Consider the following 17,650-nt stretch of genomic DNA (forward strand, 5'->3'; position numbering starts at 1 on the left):
TTGGCAGATTTGCTAATGTGCTTGTGTGAGAACTTGTGATTTTTTTCAAAAGCTTGAGAGGAATGGTAGGCTTTGTAAAAGGTGGCAGATTAATAGTCATGAAGACTAGAATTCCACTGTCCCAAGGAAGAAATGCATCAAAGATTAATACTCTTGTTAGCTTGCTCATTTTAAAATAGGGAGACTGCTCTTTTTATATTTAGGAAAAAGCACCTTGCAGAATGTGGAGAACAGTTTATCCTCTATGGCAATTAAGTGTTTAAGCTGTCTACTGTAATTTTCCAGGAAGGAACAATATGTACCCTGGGCACTAGCACAGCACACGGGCCAAAATATGCGAACTAAGGAAAGAATATTTTTACCTCCATTTTGTTCATTTCTTATCTCTCTCTCTATTGGAGATTCTAAGTCAACTAAAACAAGAATTTTGGAGATGATTTCAGACTGGCTGTCTGTCATGCCCACATGGATGTATTAGATGGGAAGCCTTTCTCACCCACTTTATTGGAATCTTTCTAAATGTTTATAACAACAGGTTCTGACTTTAAAACTGCATTTATTTTTGAGTTATGTCTAATAATACCTTGGAATATGAATGACAGTTTGTGAGGTGGGTTTTCTGTTGAAAATTTCAGTTTTTGAATCTTTGTCTTCTGTAAATCAAAAGTGTGGGGGTTTTTTTTCTGTCAGTTGTAGAGCAAAATAAAATTGATTTGACATTGATCAACATTTAAAAATAACCAACACACTGCCAAAAATATGTATGCACCTACTACAATTTTCTTTGATAGAACAGTTTTTGAAAGATTAGTTTCAAGCTAATACTTTGATCTTACCTTAAGTTTTTGTCATGATCATCCCTCTTAAGTCTCTACCTTTAGCATTTTTTTAATCTTCAAGGTACTACAGACCTTCAGAAATGTATTAGATGAGATTGCCTGCTGTAAATCCAGCACTGTCAAAAGGTTCATTTTGAGGTATTTGACTTTTAGAGGATTGCAGAGGTGTTTACAATTGGGAAGTATAGAGTAAAGGCAATATTCATTATGTTGGTTTAGTATTCATAGCAGTATTGTGGCTTCTTCAGATGCACTGTTGAGTTTAAAGGACTGCCAGATTTTGTGCTGCTTGGTGTTTGTATACTGTGTGACATGATGCTTCTCCTTGGTATAATTTAAATTAGGACATACACAAAAGTTTTAGATAACACCCTAGGTTAGCATTCATGAAATTGCAGTCACTTCTTGTTAAAAAAAAATGTTCTATGAATTTTCAATACCCAAATATATAAATTCAAAGAGAAAAGTTTAAAACACACATTGATAAAATACATTTTAATAGTGAAGAGCAATACAAAATGATTAGGGATTTGTAGATTTGTAGATCAGGTGATCAGATACATATTGAAACATCCATCCCAAAATGAAAATAACAAAATGGACTCACAGCATCTGATAAATGAATTATAAAACCTTTAAAACTGTGGGAATGTTACACCTAGTTCAATAAAATAGCCATAATATGCTACTGATTAATTGTTAACGGGTTTTTTTGACCTAACTAGGAAAAAAAAAATATCCAAAGGGAAGTTCTGAAGTTTTGAGTATGACGTGCAAACTAATTTGACTAAGCTATATGTGGAGTCTTTGCAATTTAAAAATTTTTAGTCAAAGGTAATAATAAATAGTAGTAATAGTAGTAGTAGTAGTAGTAGTAGTAGTAGTAGTAGTAGTAGTTAGGAATATATCCTTCATACTTTAGCTACTGATAAAGCTACTAATGCACATTTTTTTCTCAGAAGAAAGCCTGCATCAAACTCAACTATGTGTTGTGAACTCATTCCTGGAATTTTCAGACTATGAATTTTTACAGTTCAAGAAACACATGAATTATATTGAAGGTTGGGTATATTAGAATCGTGTTAGTTAGATACAATTTGTTTTCACAGTATGAACTTCAAGCTTTTCAATTGCTGTTGTCTAAATGCTGCCTTTAAAAAGTTTATTCATACTAGTCAGTTGAATAAAAGATGTCACATTACAAAAAGCAATTTTGCCATCATTATCTAAAACAAGAGGGGCCCTAGGAAGAAAGGATTATCATATATTGAATAAAAAGTTCACCACCTTGCAGCTTTAATCCCGTTAGAAAAGATTATTTCTATCTAACTTAATCAGTCAGAGGTCTTTATTGCCTGGAGTATTAATTGATTTAGGTCTTCATTAAGGTCAGAGGTAGCCGTGGCTGACCAGAGGCAGCCTATTAGTGTGTTGTCAGTTCTGCTTATTTACATTGACTCAGCCTAATAGTGGGTCGTGTCGCTGTTGGGTCAGGGGGTCACTGAACCTTTTGTGCGGCCTGACCTGTTAAAGGGCAGCAGTCACTCACACACCAAACTGCATTCATAACAAAGATTTGCCTGATTGCATATTGACTCCTGCCTTCCAAGAAACATGCATTTGTGGGGCAACTATTAGCATTTGCCTAAGTGTCTGTGGGTGTATATTTGAGATCCCTCTGTTAGAAGTTTCCAGCAAGTTTTATATTGTCAGCTAATCACAAGTTTTAATAATATCAGCAGGAACAGTTTCATCACATTTCCATAGTTGCTCTTGGCCTTTAATAAAAACTCAGTGCGTATCTATAGGTATCCTATCACTTCCTTCTTTTGTTTCTTTCTAGGCAATAATAGTTGCAGCTTTTCCTTTCTAATTAGCAGCTTAAGTTAGACCTCATACAATTGAGTCTGGTTTTCTCATTGTTTCTTTTCCTGATACATATATATGTGGGGGATATGTTGTGTACTTTTGGTAACTTAGAATACTGGTAAAAACTATTTCATGGTATAGAGCATTTCCAAGTGGCACTGAGTGAGTTCTTCTGACTGTTCCTTTCCATGATACCATAGAAGCTTTCCTTCTGTTTCCTAGTAAGTGGAAGCACCTTAGATAAAAAACCTACTATACAGCTTTCTATTGGTTCTATATAAGCCATGTCCTCAGCATAAATTATACTTATCCCTGCAAGACAGCCTCACTGTGAAAAGGAGTAATTCTCAAATAATCTCTTTGCTTTCTATCTGTGAGAGCATGCATTGCATCCTCTGAGGTTCTGATTGCCCACTGAACTCCCCTGATTATTTACAGTTGTGCTGACTGAGCAAAAGAGCTGCTAGACTATTATGTTAACTTGTAAGGACTCACCTTTCATTTAACTTGCACTGATACAAATGAAAATAAAAAGGGAAGAAATGTGGAATCACATGAGTCTCCATTTATAACCTGCTTGATGCTGTGAAACAATATTGGAAATACACTTGTACAAGTGAGCATCTCAGCAGTATGAAGCTTGAGTTTTCAGGGTTGTCTTTGGTTCAAGCCTTTATTTAAATTTTAGCACTGGAAATATGTGTATGGTCTACAGTGAAAATCAAAATACTAGTGAGACATCCACTGTATATATATGGATCCTCTAAGGATCAATATAGATCCTTTATAATGTAGTTTTGTTTCTATGCTGTTTCCTGTATAATGAAAGTCGGCCAGGCTGGATACACTGTGAATCTACACCCTGAAAGATCTTCTGTTATCCTCGTAAGTGCTCCAAAAAGATAAACTGTTGCAAGGTTCTAGCAGGGTTTTGCAGAACACTTTCACAACACAAGTACTGACACCATACATTGTGACAGCTCCTCTTGTAAGATTTCAGTACTGTGAACAAGATAGTATGATGACTTCCCTGTTTTAAATGCCTTTTACTCTGCTAACAATTTTCTGTATAATGCTTCAAACATTCCAGAGACAACGTCTTGAAATCTGCTAAAACAGTGTTTGTACTGGTTTGCTGCTTTGTCCTTGCTGATTATTTATGCTTGCTTTTCATGACTGAGTCACTGGGAAAGAGAAGAGAGATACCCCTCCTCCTTCCCTTATTCTAAATTATGTCCCCCTGCAATACAGTTGCTGCAAATCTGTGGCCATTTTTTTATCCTTTTCCCCTCTTTTCCCCTTGCATCCACCCTTCCATAACATGGTGGCTTGTTGGAAACATTGTTTTTCTATTAATTGCATCGTAAGATACAAACAAGTATGTTAGGAACAGAGGGATTTTTTCAATTGGTTTTTAAAAAACTGCAAAATTCCCACTGAATCTTAGCCAAAAGTGGTGCCAATTTTGCTCAAATCCTTCCGAGATTTTTTTATGACCTTGCTTATGACCAGTGGGGCTAATTGTATCAGAACTGTCCAGGATACTTTAAGAAAGTGCTATCTTGGTCTGTATTTCAAAACACTGACAGATATTTTATCGTTAATTAGTATTCATATTATGTCTCAAACAATCTGTTCAAGAATAGGGGAAGTGAACTGGTTGAACAGCTCTTCTGTCTACCTAATAATTAACATGGGTGATGCATGGAAAACCAGCAGCTCAACAGGGGATAAAAAGGAAGAAATACCATCAGTGTGATTTTTTTTTCCTGTAGGAATATAAACTACCTGCATTGGAGTTTTTGACTAATGCATGGATTTCACTTTGCAGAGGTGAAAATGAATGGTTTGCTTTAAAAACAAACCTGTGCCCCTCTGAATCATATCTTTCTGAATTTGTTTCTCATCTTGTCAGTATGCCACTTGGTAGCTGGCTGGACTCCCTTGTTCAGTGGCACATATTTTAAAATAGCACTGTAAAAAAAAAAAAGAAAGAAAAGAAAGACCATTTGTTCCTGTAAACCAAAATATTGGTTTCATATACTTTTTCCAAATTCAGGATTATATATAGCATTATCAAACAATATTGCAGGTATTTTAAACCATTTAAATAGTTGATGTGTGTCAGTTGATATATTGTTTCCTCTCTGCCTCCTCCCCCTCTTCAGCTGCTAATCATAGAACTTGTATGCCAAATTGTATAAGATACTCTTCCAATAGTTACATGTGTGAGTCTTTTGTGAGACACAGACAGTTATGAGGACAGATTTGGAGTTGCATATGGGTCTGTCACATGGTTTGATTGCCATGTCTTCTAGGACACAGATTTCTTTTTTAATTATTCTTAATTCTGAGGAATTTTTACAGTTTATACAGTAAGTTCTGCAAAATTCTTCCGAAATATTCCTTTCTCTGTCATTACTCCTAGCAAAATTCTTCCTGTGCTGACTTCAAAGCTGCTTACACCCACCTTACTTCCCACTTCTATACTTAGTTTTCTTTTGATAGTGAATAAAATTTACTGTTTCACTGATTAGGATATGCACAGACGTTCTAGAGAAGTGCAGCATAAGACGAAGAAAAGTTTTGATATTTACATTAAGATTTTATTAAAAAAATCTTTGAGATGTCTGAATAATAAGAATAAATGTTTCCTTTCCTGGCTGCTGTTAAAAAAAGTAGGTCTTCAGAGTGTTGCTGGGAAGATTTTGGAAAATAAGCGCAAAGTAACTGCATTGCAGTAGTAAGTCTGGCCACCCATTAAAGTCCATTTTCAAAAGGTGACCCATCTCTTTGTTCAAGTAGCATCTCTTTGTTCAAGTGGCATTCTTCAGCATTTTATTTTCAGTCTGAAATTTGCTTTTACCTTCTGGTAGAATAACATCACTTTTTGTTCATACACAGTCATTTAGGTGTTCTGCTAATATATTTTTGCAGTGTTTTTAAATTAATTTACTAAAGATGTTACAGGTCTCTACTGATAAATTTTTATATGGTTTTGTATAAAACAAAACTTAAGACATAGAAGATTAAAAAATAGTATCGAAGATAATATGTATCATCACTCAAAAGAAAAGAAAACAAGAGCATTTTTAACCATGGCATCAGTGTGATCCAGCAGCTGTAACAGTCCACAGCAGATTATTGTTCTGAACTGATACCAGCTAATCCATGCATTATCTTTAGCCTAGTTTGCTCTATTTGTAACAAGTTATGGCAAAGAACAGTACTATTGAAAGATACCAGCTGGAAGAGAGAAATGTGCTTCACTTGTCTTGTGTAAACTCCCAGAGTCTTATGTACTGGATCTGATTCTCTCCTAGGTTGGTGATGTTCTCTACTGTGCTGGACAGATTGCTCTGGTGGCCTGCACGATGCAGCTGGTGAGGGGTGGCATCCGCGCCGAGGCCAGCCTGTCGCTGCGGCACGTGGGGCGCGTCCTGGGAGCCATGAGCCAGGGGGCTGCGCTCCACCACGTCATCTCAGCCTGCTGCTACGTAACCGACAGCAAGAGCATTCCTATCGCTCGCTCCCTGTGGCAGAGGAAATTAGGAGAATGCAGAAAGGTAGCTGCCCTGTCCATTTTCTTCTTTCTCGGCTGTCTTTTTTTCCTTTCTAAGTCTTGTAGTAATATCAGAATTTCACAGTACATTTCAGAGGGGTTCCAGTAAAGGTTTGATTGAGCTGTTATGTTCTGGCTCATAAGTGGTTGTGCACAATTGAGAAAGAAAATTGCTTGATAGAAAGTTATATTCACCACTAACTTTGTCTTAATTCCTCAAAGCATTGTGTTAAAGAACTCTTAAAGAACAGTCGATTTCTCTAACAAAATTGTGAACAATACTTCATCTGAATTACTTCATTGCATAATGAGAAATGGGCATTTTAGTTCAACTTTTTGTCAGTTGTTCTGTTGAGAATTTTTTGCCCACTTGCTTGCAAACAGTATTGTTATGATAACTGAGTTTAGCAATTTACTGCTCATTATTGGTTTATATTCAGCCGGACTTCTAAGACCACATCTGGACATGCATATTTTTTGATTAGTAGGGGTTTATGCACAAAGCAAAGCAGAGAAAAATACTTACCAAATAGTTTTGTTACAAGGGAAGGGTGGGGGGAAATTACCCTGTCCTGAAAATACAGTTGTCCTGTTAATGACAAATTGTTAATGACAACAGAGATTTTATATTGAAAATTATAAACTGTTCTTCAGTTGTACTTCTGTCTCAGTTATTCTATAGTAATAGTGAAAACAAATAATGCAGTTTTTATTTTAGAGCAGCCTTCCAGATACTGTAAGATACTGCATTTCTCTGTGGAAGACAGAATTTGGTAGCCTTACTCTGAAGGCAGATTCCTTACCTGTGTGGTTTTGTCCAGGTTTTGGTATTCCAGTGCTGCTACAGACAGTTCTGTTAAATACCATGACATGACATAATGGTCAGTTTTCGCCAAGGGAACTGAATCAGCCAAACCAAAAGTATTTTATTATTCTTTATTTTAAGCAGTGGCCAAAGACCTCAACCAGTAGGAACCTACATATTACTTAATAAGAACAAATGGTTTGTCAGTTGAAACTGTTCTCCTTCTCTCATCCATGAAAAAAGGAGTTTGTGCAAATAAAACAGTTCAGCTCAGAACTCATTTTTGGTAAGCTATACATCATAAAACATATGATGGGATATATAATAAATCCAATTTAAAGGTGGGATTTAGACTGTATTTCTGTTCGTTGAATGTTCTATATTTAGTAGCAAAGTGATGGCATATTAAGATAATTGTATTTGAAATGGTGACTAAATCATATGCATCAGAACTGCCAAAGGTGTTTTTTCTTTAGAGCATGAGAAATTTAGCGTTCTGTCATGTGGTGATACCTGGTAAATATCTTCTACATAAATAATACTGTTCGGCAACTTCTCTTGAATCCTTCTACATGTTTGATGGCAGTAGTAAGTAAAGCACAAAAAAATTATATAAATTGTTAAGGACACCAATAAATTGGACCTAACAGCACATAATATAAAGAGAAATATGGGAATTGTTTTCTGGATGTGTTTGTATAGCCCAAAAGATTTACTTCTAAGAGCTGCATGTGGACATTCAGTTGCTCAAAGCTTCATTTGAGATAAGGCCACAGGGTCAGAGATTTTTAGCTGGACTTTAGAAGACTTCTTGTAATATTACTAGTGACAATTGTCTTTTAGGAGCTTCTGGAGTTACAATGAGAAAGATCAATTATATTTAAATAAATTGAAATATTTTTTTAAATTTAGATAACTTATAAAAAGTATATTTTGGAATAATCCATTTTTTTCCAGAGGAAATATTTCATATGTTATTAACAGAGAAGTGTTCTCGTGAGGATGGGAGGGGATTGTAAGAGAGGGAGCAAACAGTAACAGTAAGCAGGTTGGACCCCCTAGAAACTTCTAAGTTCTTTCAGTCACCCAGCCTCTGGTCCCTTCCTTATTCAAGCATGATTCCTTCCTTCTTACACAACTCCTTTCTACTCCTGTCATCCTGATTTCCCTCACTCCTTATGGCAGCTCAGTATCTGTGCTCCCAGCATCATTCCTGCAGCTTCAACCCTACAGTAGAACCGCCTGAGCCTCCCCGAGCTCCAGTTACCCACAGGCATCAAGGGTTGTGTCCTTAGAGCTGGAATCCAGGCCCTGTTCCTCTCTGTCCCTTTGGGTCGCAGTGTCATTGGAAAAGCCATTTGGGGTGACAGAGGAAACAAATCTGGTGCAGGGATCTAAGGCAGTAGTAGACAGGAAAAAATAGTGAGGAGGGAAGGATAAGAAAGCAGCCCTACCAAGGGTTTACTCAAAAGAACACCACCTAAATCACTGAGCTAAAGATCTTTGAATTGACATTTTGAATGTACGCAAGAGAGATTTCCTTTATTAAAACTTAAAAGGTATTGTAAAAATTGAGATCTAGAGTGAAGAAGCTGAAGTTGGCACTTAATTCCGTAGGTGCATAAAATTGCACTTTTATTGCTGGAGAAATTAAAATATAGTTAAGGGAAGCAGTGATTAAAATAAAAAAATAAAAAAGAAACAGAGGCTGCAAAAAATAGCATAAAGACAATTACGCAAATGAATAATCAAACTCAAAACATAGGAAGACTTATTGCAATTAACAAATACAAGTGCCAGCCATCATCATCTTTCTTCCACCCTATTTTTAAGTTACATTCCTTCCACAGTTTCTTTGTGAGTGCCAGGCATACTTAGTGACATTCTGATTCATGAGGAGATAAATTGAGGGACCTTCTCTAGCATACCTAATAGCAGTTGTGTGCTAGAACAATTTCAGTCTAATCCAGTAGTTAGCATTTAGGAGGTTTTTGGGCTTTGTGTCTTCTTGGTGCTTTTTTTAAGTGGCCAAAAAAAAAAAAAAAGAAAGAAGCTTATAGCATTGCTAAAACTTTCTGGAAGAAGGACTGACAGTTTTCCAATTAAGTCTCATCTTGTGTTTTTCTTTACTTCACATCTTTTAATGACAGTGTCATGTAATATGATGATTTTATAAGCGGTTTTGCTAACTCATTCAGCAGAGTAATCAATAGAAAAAAGTAAGCCAGATGGGTTGTAGTCCATTTGTATTGGGTGGGACAGATGGCATTATTGATAGATGGAAATATTCCAAATAATTATTGTATAATGATATAACAGTGATTGTGCCTGCAAAATTTTATTAATTTACTTTGTGAATGCACTTTATTCAGTAGGGCCTTAGTTGTACCATTTAGACAGTATTCCCAATATATTTAGCTGGGAGCTGAGTCTACACCCTAACTTCTCCTTCCCCTACCCATGGGCTTTCTGTGCAGAGACATCCCTGTAGTATTTTGTTAGACTCTTTCAACTGGTGCATTGTACTTCTGCCTATACAACAGATTCCCCTAGGCTAACTGAGATGGCAAGATCATGATTACATTTTTTTCTACCTCTGAATGCTTGTTTTTTACTTCCTTTTGTTATCCTCACCAATACAAAGAAGAGACATGCTGTGCTGTCTCAAGATTTCAGGCAATCCAGCTTGCTTAACTGCTGTGTTTTCTATTTTTTACATCTCACTAATCTGTGGCAAGGCTTAGTATAGCTAGACTAATAAAATATATAAATCCTGATAAACTGTGTAATAAATACTCATTTAGACTGTTGTTATTCGGTTGTATATTCCATGGAAAAGTACTGTGAATTAATCCTTTCTGTGAGATAAAAGCACATTAACTTCCTAGCTGAAAAATTTTTAGGCCATTTGCTGCTTTTGAAATAAATTTGTTTATAAAATGTCTGAATGCTAAAGATTAGTTTCAGTTATTTTAGTTGGATGAAATATATACAAAACTTGGAGGCAGATTTTCCAGAACTCTCTGAAAATCTATCTCTGATTTCTTTGTTATAAAAAGAAAAAAAATATAGGGAAATACTTTAGTGTATTTAGCACTCAATATTTTTTTATCAACAGAAAGTTTAAAATTGGTTGTTTGTAAGTGAACCCAAAACATTGGTGAAGGGAGATTTTGAGACAGTGGAAACAGTATATTTTGTTAAGATTAGAAGACCAAGTTGCAGAGAAAGATATTTAATGTAATAGCAAGATGTATTAATAGCACTAAGGTCCTTGTATTTTTTTCTTAAAATCTGATATTATAGATCAGTTCCCCTCTAGTTATTGTAATAGGCAGCTGCCAATGTATTTTCCATCCTCAGTAATGAAAAATCTACTTGGTGAATTACTTCCTGTGACATAAAAAAATAAATCATTTTCCTTTTATAGCACCACTTCCATTTGGGTATTAGCTGTCTGGTACTCTCCCACCAATGATTTTCCGAGCAAACATTCTGCAAACTTTAAAAGTTCACCAGCCCATCTTCTTCTGACAGAAGCTTTCTCTTTTTTTATGGTGAGAATTCAGGATGAGTGGCTGTGATCCCATGATTGTTTCAAATCCAGCAAAGAGTGCTGCAGTTGACTTTCATTCTGTCAGGAATGCCAGTCAGATTGTTGACAGTGTGTGTCTTAGTAGTGTGTAATGCAGAAGTGATGGAAAAAAGATTCACAGTGTTTTATCTGATATATATTGTGAATGGGTTCCACACTTATTTCAGCACTCGGATAACTTGATGCCAAATTTTAAAATCTAAATTAAAACCTTTTGGACCAGATTTAAAAACGGTTTAGAGTTCAAAAGATGTAAGTACACCCAAACTAGGATTTTTTAAAGTTATGTCTCTAAGAGCAGTTATCGAGGGCACTGGGCCCTTCCAGGGAGCCCCTGCATCGTACCTTCTTTGGCACTCCTGTAAATATCATTGGTACTTTCCTCTACCTTTCCACTTTGCTTTACAAATAATGTACAGGTCCCAAGTTATAAACAAGTTAAATCTTGAACAAGAATCTGTCTAGCTACATGCAGTTGTTTCCTGCAGTAATTAGTGTGTTTTCAGGGCAGTCATTTAGAATGGCATCATGCATCTGTAACAGCAGTCTGTGCATTGTTCAGACATTCCTGTGCTATTTGAAGTATACAGACTGTCATGAATTTAAATAAAATTCATGCATTCTCTAACACTTTATCCTAAGCACAACAGAAGTAGCTTATGCTCAAATAGTGGAAGTTGAAGATTTTTCTTGCTGCAAAGGATTGGACAAAGGTTTTAGATCCTATTTTGCCCATAGTGAAAATGACTTTAAAACTTAAAGTCGAATATTAAAAACTTTCGCAGATTTCTGTGAGAAAATACATATTTTTTCACCACTCTGAACAGATGTTTCTAAGCCAGTAACATTCAGGTACAGTTTTTGTCTAACTTATTATATATATTGGTTCATATCTTTATTTAATGCTATTGTTAGATTTCCAAAATTTGTTGCAAATTCTGTGTCCTATAGATAATACTATAAGTAATATTAACTTAATTGGTTTCCTTTTACTAGTTACTTGAACAAAATAGTCAAAATATGAGTAGTAGAAGTAAACAAGTATTATAAAGGTAAAATGGCAGATTAGAACACTGCTACATTTACATTGCAGTAAAGCCTCACATAGGTTAACTAATATGATGTGTAATATCACCAGAAGAAAAATAAATATTTTTGAAAACCATTGATGACAGCCAGCAGTTATACCTATCAGAAATTCAGTAGGAAGAATACGCATGTTACTGTTTCCCCTTTTTTGTCCCATCAGCTTTATAACATCTATTTTGCAACTAGATGCTATTTTGAATTTTCCACAGTTTGATATATAAACCCAGGCTTCTTTTATGGCCCATGTTCAGAACACACAGTGCATTAAATTGCACAGTGCTGGTGTGTCTTTCATCTCGTGTCTAGTGTATTTCATTTCCCCTGTGTTCAGATTAGGCAAAGCTTTTCTATTCATTTGAAGCAACCGTAATGAGAATATTTAACACAGATCAAATGCAGATAGTGGAAATCCAGAGGTCCTTGGAAGCAGTCTGCCATTTGACACTGGGCAACAATGGGAGGTGAAAGGTTTGCCACTTGAACTTTTTCTTAAAAGATTGTAATACTCTGTTTGTAACATTAGCAGAGCCTTTAAAATGTTTAAAATTAGTATAGCCAACTAAAAGAACATGACTTTAAGTAAAGCCATTTTTGGAAAGGAAATATATGTGTATAAAAATCATATGATTGAATAATAGTCTAAAGAGAACACATGAATTTAACTTGTAGAATATAAACAAAAATATGTACAATAGAAAATAAGAAAGGAGAGCATTTCTTTTGTGATCATTTGTGGAGATATCTACAGATACCATCAAATCCTCAACTGGTATAAGTCAGCATAATTCTGTGATTTCCATGAACTGATTTACACTAGCTTACTTGCCATTTACAGGTAATATATCCATGCATTTGAATGTTGTTTTTCAGGTAGACAGAGTGAAGAAATGCATGTCAGGTTATTCAGGGTGGTAAACAGCCTGGTTCATGCAGGCTGACTGATCTTCCCCTGCAGCAGTTCCCTTATAAGACTGGTTTTGAGTGATTCTTCATCTCCTTTGCTGAAAACATTAATTCTGTTTTGAGCCTGTCACTTCTGTGCTGAGTGCAAGAGTGCATATATGCATCCACTGTTTGCTTAGGCCAGAACCTCTGGTCAAAAGTCTGATGTGTGATGACTGTGAAAGCCATTAACAGAGCTGCATCCCTGAAGCAAGTACCTGTTGTCACTGCCCTCATTATAGAGGGAAAAATGCCATTTTGGTCTAAAAGTTATCAAGGTCCAACTTTCACTCAGGAAACTTCCCTATAAAATTGTAGTACAAAGTACGTGTAGGACCCTTTAAATTCCTACAATAAAGGATAGAACTTCAGAATTTCATCACCTTCAAAGATTTTTTGTTCTCCTTTGGATGATTTAATCCTGTTGATCAGGACTGAAAGAAGAGCCATATTACCACCTCAATCTACATAAACAGTCTTGTTAACTACTCCTCCTTCCTGAAACTGTAGTAGGTTAATCTCTTTCAGACCATAAACATCCCTTCCAATTTACTGCTTCCAGCAAGTAGTTTGATATTCAATACTAAGCAGCTACTCTAGATCTTGGTCTTTTCCAGGGGGGATACTTTAGTTTCTCTTATCATTTACTATTTTATTGTATGGTCCAAGGGATCTTACTTAATTTCAGTACTTGATTAGCCTCATTTCTGATTCTGTGTGCTGGTCATAATAACAATTTAATTTCCTCTTCTTCCTCCTCTTCTCTGAAGGATATAACATGGTCTTCAAAATTAATAAAATATCTTAATTTTCTTATTCATAAAAGCCAAAGTAACCCAAAAATTATTTATGCTTTCCTATACTCCACTTTCAAAAAAGCACATAAGATAGTGTGAAAGTGAGCTATCTTATTTTGATATTTTTGCATAGCAAAAAGGAGCAGTGCTCGCTGTTCAATGTCCAGTTACATGCATGCGACCTAGTAGCGAATAATCACTTTCAGCTTCCTCCCTGTTTTTATTCAGCTTCATTGATGAAAAATAAAAATGCATCCAGCCAATATGATACCTGTTCACTTCTCATCAGTCCTTTGGATGTTACCATCATAAACACAGGTGATAACACTTGAAATATAACTTTGATTTTATCTTGGACATTATTCAGTGTTAATATTTTGCAGGTCCTTATGCATCTCACTTATAAGCACCTTTGTGGAAACACCCTTGCCATCTTCTGTAGGTGACCAAAATAATTACTTTTGCACATATAGATATATATATATATATAAACAAAGGACCATGTCTGAAAGAGGATAATGTAACTGTTAGCTGAAGAAAATACTAATTGTCGACCATTTTTAATTAAAATGGTGATTTTGGTAAATGATTTTTGTAATTTGTCAAATGAGTTGCAGATAGCAACTCTGTAATGCATAGTCTCACAATCTCTCTGTGCATGTTCTGCAGAGCTACGTGGAGGAGACACACACGTCTAAAGATCTAAAGATTTTTCTCCCTCCCTCCTCTTATAGGAGTACATGCATATAGACATTATATATGTGTGTATATATATATACATTACAAGCATATCCATGAATAATTCATTAATATATATTTGTATTTTTTCTTAGTATAACAACTTGTAACAAGGATATATATTAATACATGTCACTTAAAGGCCATTTACTGACAACCTTCCGTTCTAATTTTCTGTTCATGGAGTCATCTGGTTTCAGAAGTGTGATTTAAGATCCCATTAGATATTTCAGTAGTAATCTGCAAGACGTATCTTCATGTTCAGAAGAACAAATTAGCTTTCCATGTAGCTCATTGCAGTGACTGCTGAGAATGGCTACACATTAACTAAAACTTGTCTTAGAACTTGAAGGTTATTGTGAACTTTCTCTCACAGTGAGTCTGGCTGGGGTGGAGTTAATTTTCTTTACACAGCCCCTATAGTAGATTTGTGGCTAACACTGTGTAGATAGCAGACCAATATTGGCTGTTGCTGGACAGTGCCTGCACAGCATCAAGACTTTCTCTTTCTCCTACTTTACCCAGCAAGAAGGTTGGGATTTGGCAGAGCTTGGAGGGGACGTAGTTGAGACACCAAAGTATTATATTGTTTTATATATCATATAGATTCATGATTGACAGTAAAAACTGGAGCACGGGTGAGGACTTTTTGGGCAGCTCAGTATAGTGGATTTTAACAAAGTCCCTGGATTGCAATCATCTGAGTTTGACTTCTGCAACACTGAACTGGGAGAAAACTGGTCCTGCAAAATCCAAGTTCCAAACTGTATGAAGGACATTATTGGTCAATGTAAATGGCTTGAGTTAAAATAAAAGACATGTGAAGCCCTAATAGTCATATGGTATGCCATTTAACCAACCTTGTTTTGCAGTCATACCATATTAAAAAATGAAAGTCACTGAGTAGTCTATTGAAAACAATATTTGCCTCAAAAATATTCATATACAAAAGATGGAATGAAAAAATTTGTTTTCCAGTAAAAATTTGCATACTAAAAAGCATCACATTCAAAATAAAATTGCTTGCCATAAAGCCAGTCATATCCTAAGCTGCATGAGAAGAAGTGTGGGCAGAAGGTTGAAGGAGGTAATTCTGCTCCTCTCCTCTGCTCTGGTGAGACCCTGGCATGAGGACTGTATCCAGCTCTGGAGTCCTCAGCACAGGAAGGACATGGACTTGTTGAAGCAAACTCAGAAAAGAGAGGGCTTCAGGGTGACCTAGTTGTAGCCTTCCAGTACCTTGAAAGAACTTACAGGAAAGATGGGGCAAGACTGTTTACATGAGTATGTAGTGACAGGGCAAGAGGAAGTGGCTTCTGATTGGAAGAGAGTGGGTTGAGATTAGATATTAGTAAATAATTCTTTAATGTGAGGTTGAGGAGGGACTGGCAAAGGCTCCCCATGGAAATTGTGGATGCTCTATCCCTAGAGGTCCCTTCAAGGCCTGGCTGAGCAAACTGCTCTGGTGGAAGGTGTCCCTGCCCATGGCAGGGTGTATGGATCAAGATCCCAACTCAAGCCATTCTGTGATTTTTATGAAATTATTTTCAATTGCACATCTTTATATCATCTTACTAATCAAGGTGGCCACTGCAATGAGGGAGACCCTGACAGTTGGTGGAAGTTTAGTAGTGCCACCAGAGTTTTCAAATTGTTTTTCTTCTGCCTCCTGCAGCATCAAAATTTTCTTCCTTGCATTCTACAAAATTTAGTTATAGGTTTGCCAAGAGTAGCTAGTCGTCCTGTATGTGTACAGATGAACAGATGATGTAATTAGAATATGTGAAGTGAAAGCAGATATTTCATTTGAAAATTGGTTCTAGAGCTCATTGTCAAAGTTCAGAAGAAAGCAGACTTTCAAAGAAAAGGTCTTTGCAGTCAGTATCCAAAATTCAAATACTGTCATAAAATCTGTTATCCATAGTGCCCACCAAGTAGATTTTGACCATTAACTTTGCTCATTTTCTGTCCCATTTGGGTACACACTCGCAGATGATTTTCAACTGAAATCTTTCCGTCTTGAACATCCTTACTTCAGTTCAACTCTTTTTCCTAAGTGCTTATTTTTGACACTACACATGAAGAATAAAAACCCTCAGAGTGACAGTCTGTGATCATGTTTCATGTGGCAGACTTCATTTGCTTTTAGTTTGTATTACTATCAATTTATGACTTTGTTCCTTAAATACTTATCTTTTTTTTTTCCACATTGTAACTGATATATTGAATGATGTATGTTTGAGAGGTATTTCAAGGATCTTAACTTCAGTCATTAACTGGTTATGTCTTGGCTCAGGAACCTCTAGTTCTTTGAGAGAAAGTTACTATTTTTTAAGAAAATAAAACAGCTTTTTAGTATGTAATTATTTTCTTATCAATTTTACATTTTCATGCCCTTTTGAGCATCTAGCATGCGGTGCTTGAATTTACATTTAGCTCTGCAGGAACTGCTTTAAATATTATTATTAAGAAGGAAGAAATCAAAAATCAAAGTGAATTTTTAGTACAATAGCAAGGTATGGAAAGGTACAATTGCAGCAACAGCAGCCTGGATTAGTGTATAGAACTAACTCACAGCTTGACAGAAAATCCCTGCTGGGGAGGAAATGTAGGGGAACTGGCAGAATTTTGCTACATCTGCTCCCTACTGCTAATAAGCTTTAACCCATTTCATTTTTATTATGCTTGGTGTTTAGATATTTTGCTTCCAAAATTATATCTGTAACTATGAGAACACATAAAAGGAAGCTCGACAGGTAGGGCTGTTTAAAAATTTAAAACTATCAGCAAGGGATGTTAAAGGCCATAATGAGTAAGATGGTTGCCTTCTCAGTGTGGGATTTTAGAGCTCTGGCACTTCAGTGCTGGTAGAAAGGCTGAGCAGAAGTATTGGGTAAAACTGATTTCATAGCTTGAGTGGCTTGTACAGCCAGAAGGCACCATTAGATTATTTATTCTGACCTGTATATCACAGACCATTACATTTCACCCAGAAATTCCCATTTTGAACTCTGTGAGTACACTTGCACTAAAATATATCAGACCTTAGGAGTTCCAAATACTTCATGCCCAAGGGTGAGAATGAAAAGGCTGAGCTTCACATGCAGTGGGAAGAGGGTTTGTCAGGTTGATATGTACACGTGGTAGCATGACAATTTCTGCAGAGTAGGGCAAACAAACAAAGGCTTGTATGGACTTTAAAAAAGTGAAATTCCTTCCTTGACCCCTTTGAATTAGGGAAAAAAGGCATAGGCATTCATATTGTATCAGAGCACTTGTATCAGAGTTCTGCTGAAACCTTAAGCAATTCTCTAAAATAAAATAAAAATTAAAAAATTAAACCTCTACTCCCTAAATCAGCTATAATAAACAAAAGTTAAGACTTTATCTGTCTCGTGAGACATCAGGGGAAGT

The 17,650-nt window shown here is 36.0% G+C and overlaps 1 protein-coding gene across 4 annotated transcripts in view; it reads left to right on the forward strand.

The window, feature by feature from the left end:
• The window catches only part of DPH6 (diphthamine biosynthesis 6), a 184,013-nt gene that overhangs the window by 122,105 nt on the left and 44,258 nt on the right, over positions 1–17,650 (forward strand). For all 4 annotated transcript variants that reach the window (XM_058026375.1, XM_058026374.1, XM_058026376.1 and 1 more), the window contains one exon: positions 6,032–6,274. In XM_058026375.1, coding sequence (XP_057882358.1) covers positions 6,032–6,274 — 243 coding nt within the window. The remainder of the gene's footprint in view (positions 1–6,031; positions 6,275–17,650) is intronic.

Source organism: Melospiza georgiana, chromosome 6 (genome assembly GCF_028018845.1).
Source record: "Melospiza georgiana isolate bMelGeo1 chromosome 6, bMelGeo1.pri, whole genome shotgun sequence".
NCBI classification, from domain to species: domain Eukaryota; kingdom Metazoa; phylum Chordata; class Aves; order Passeriformes; family Passerellidae; genus Melospiza; species Melospiza georgiana.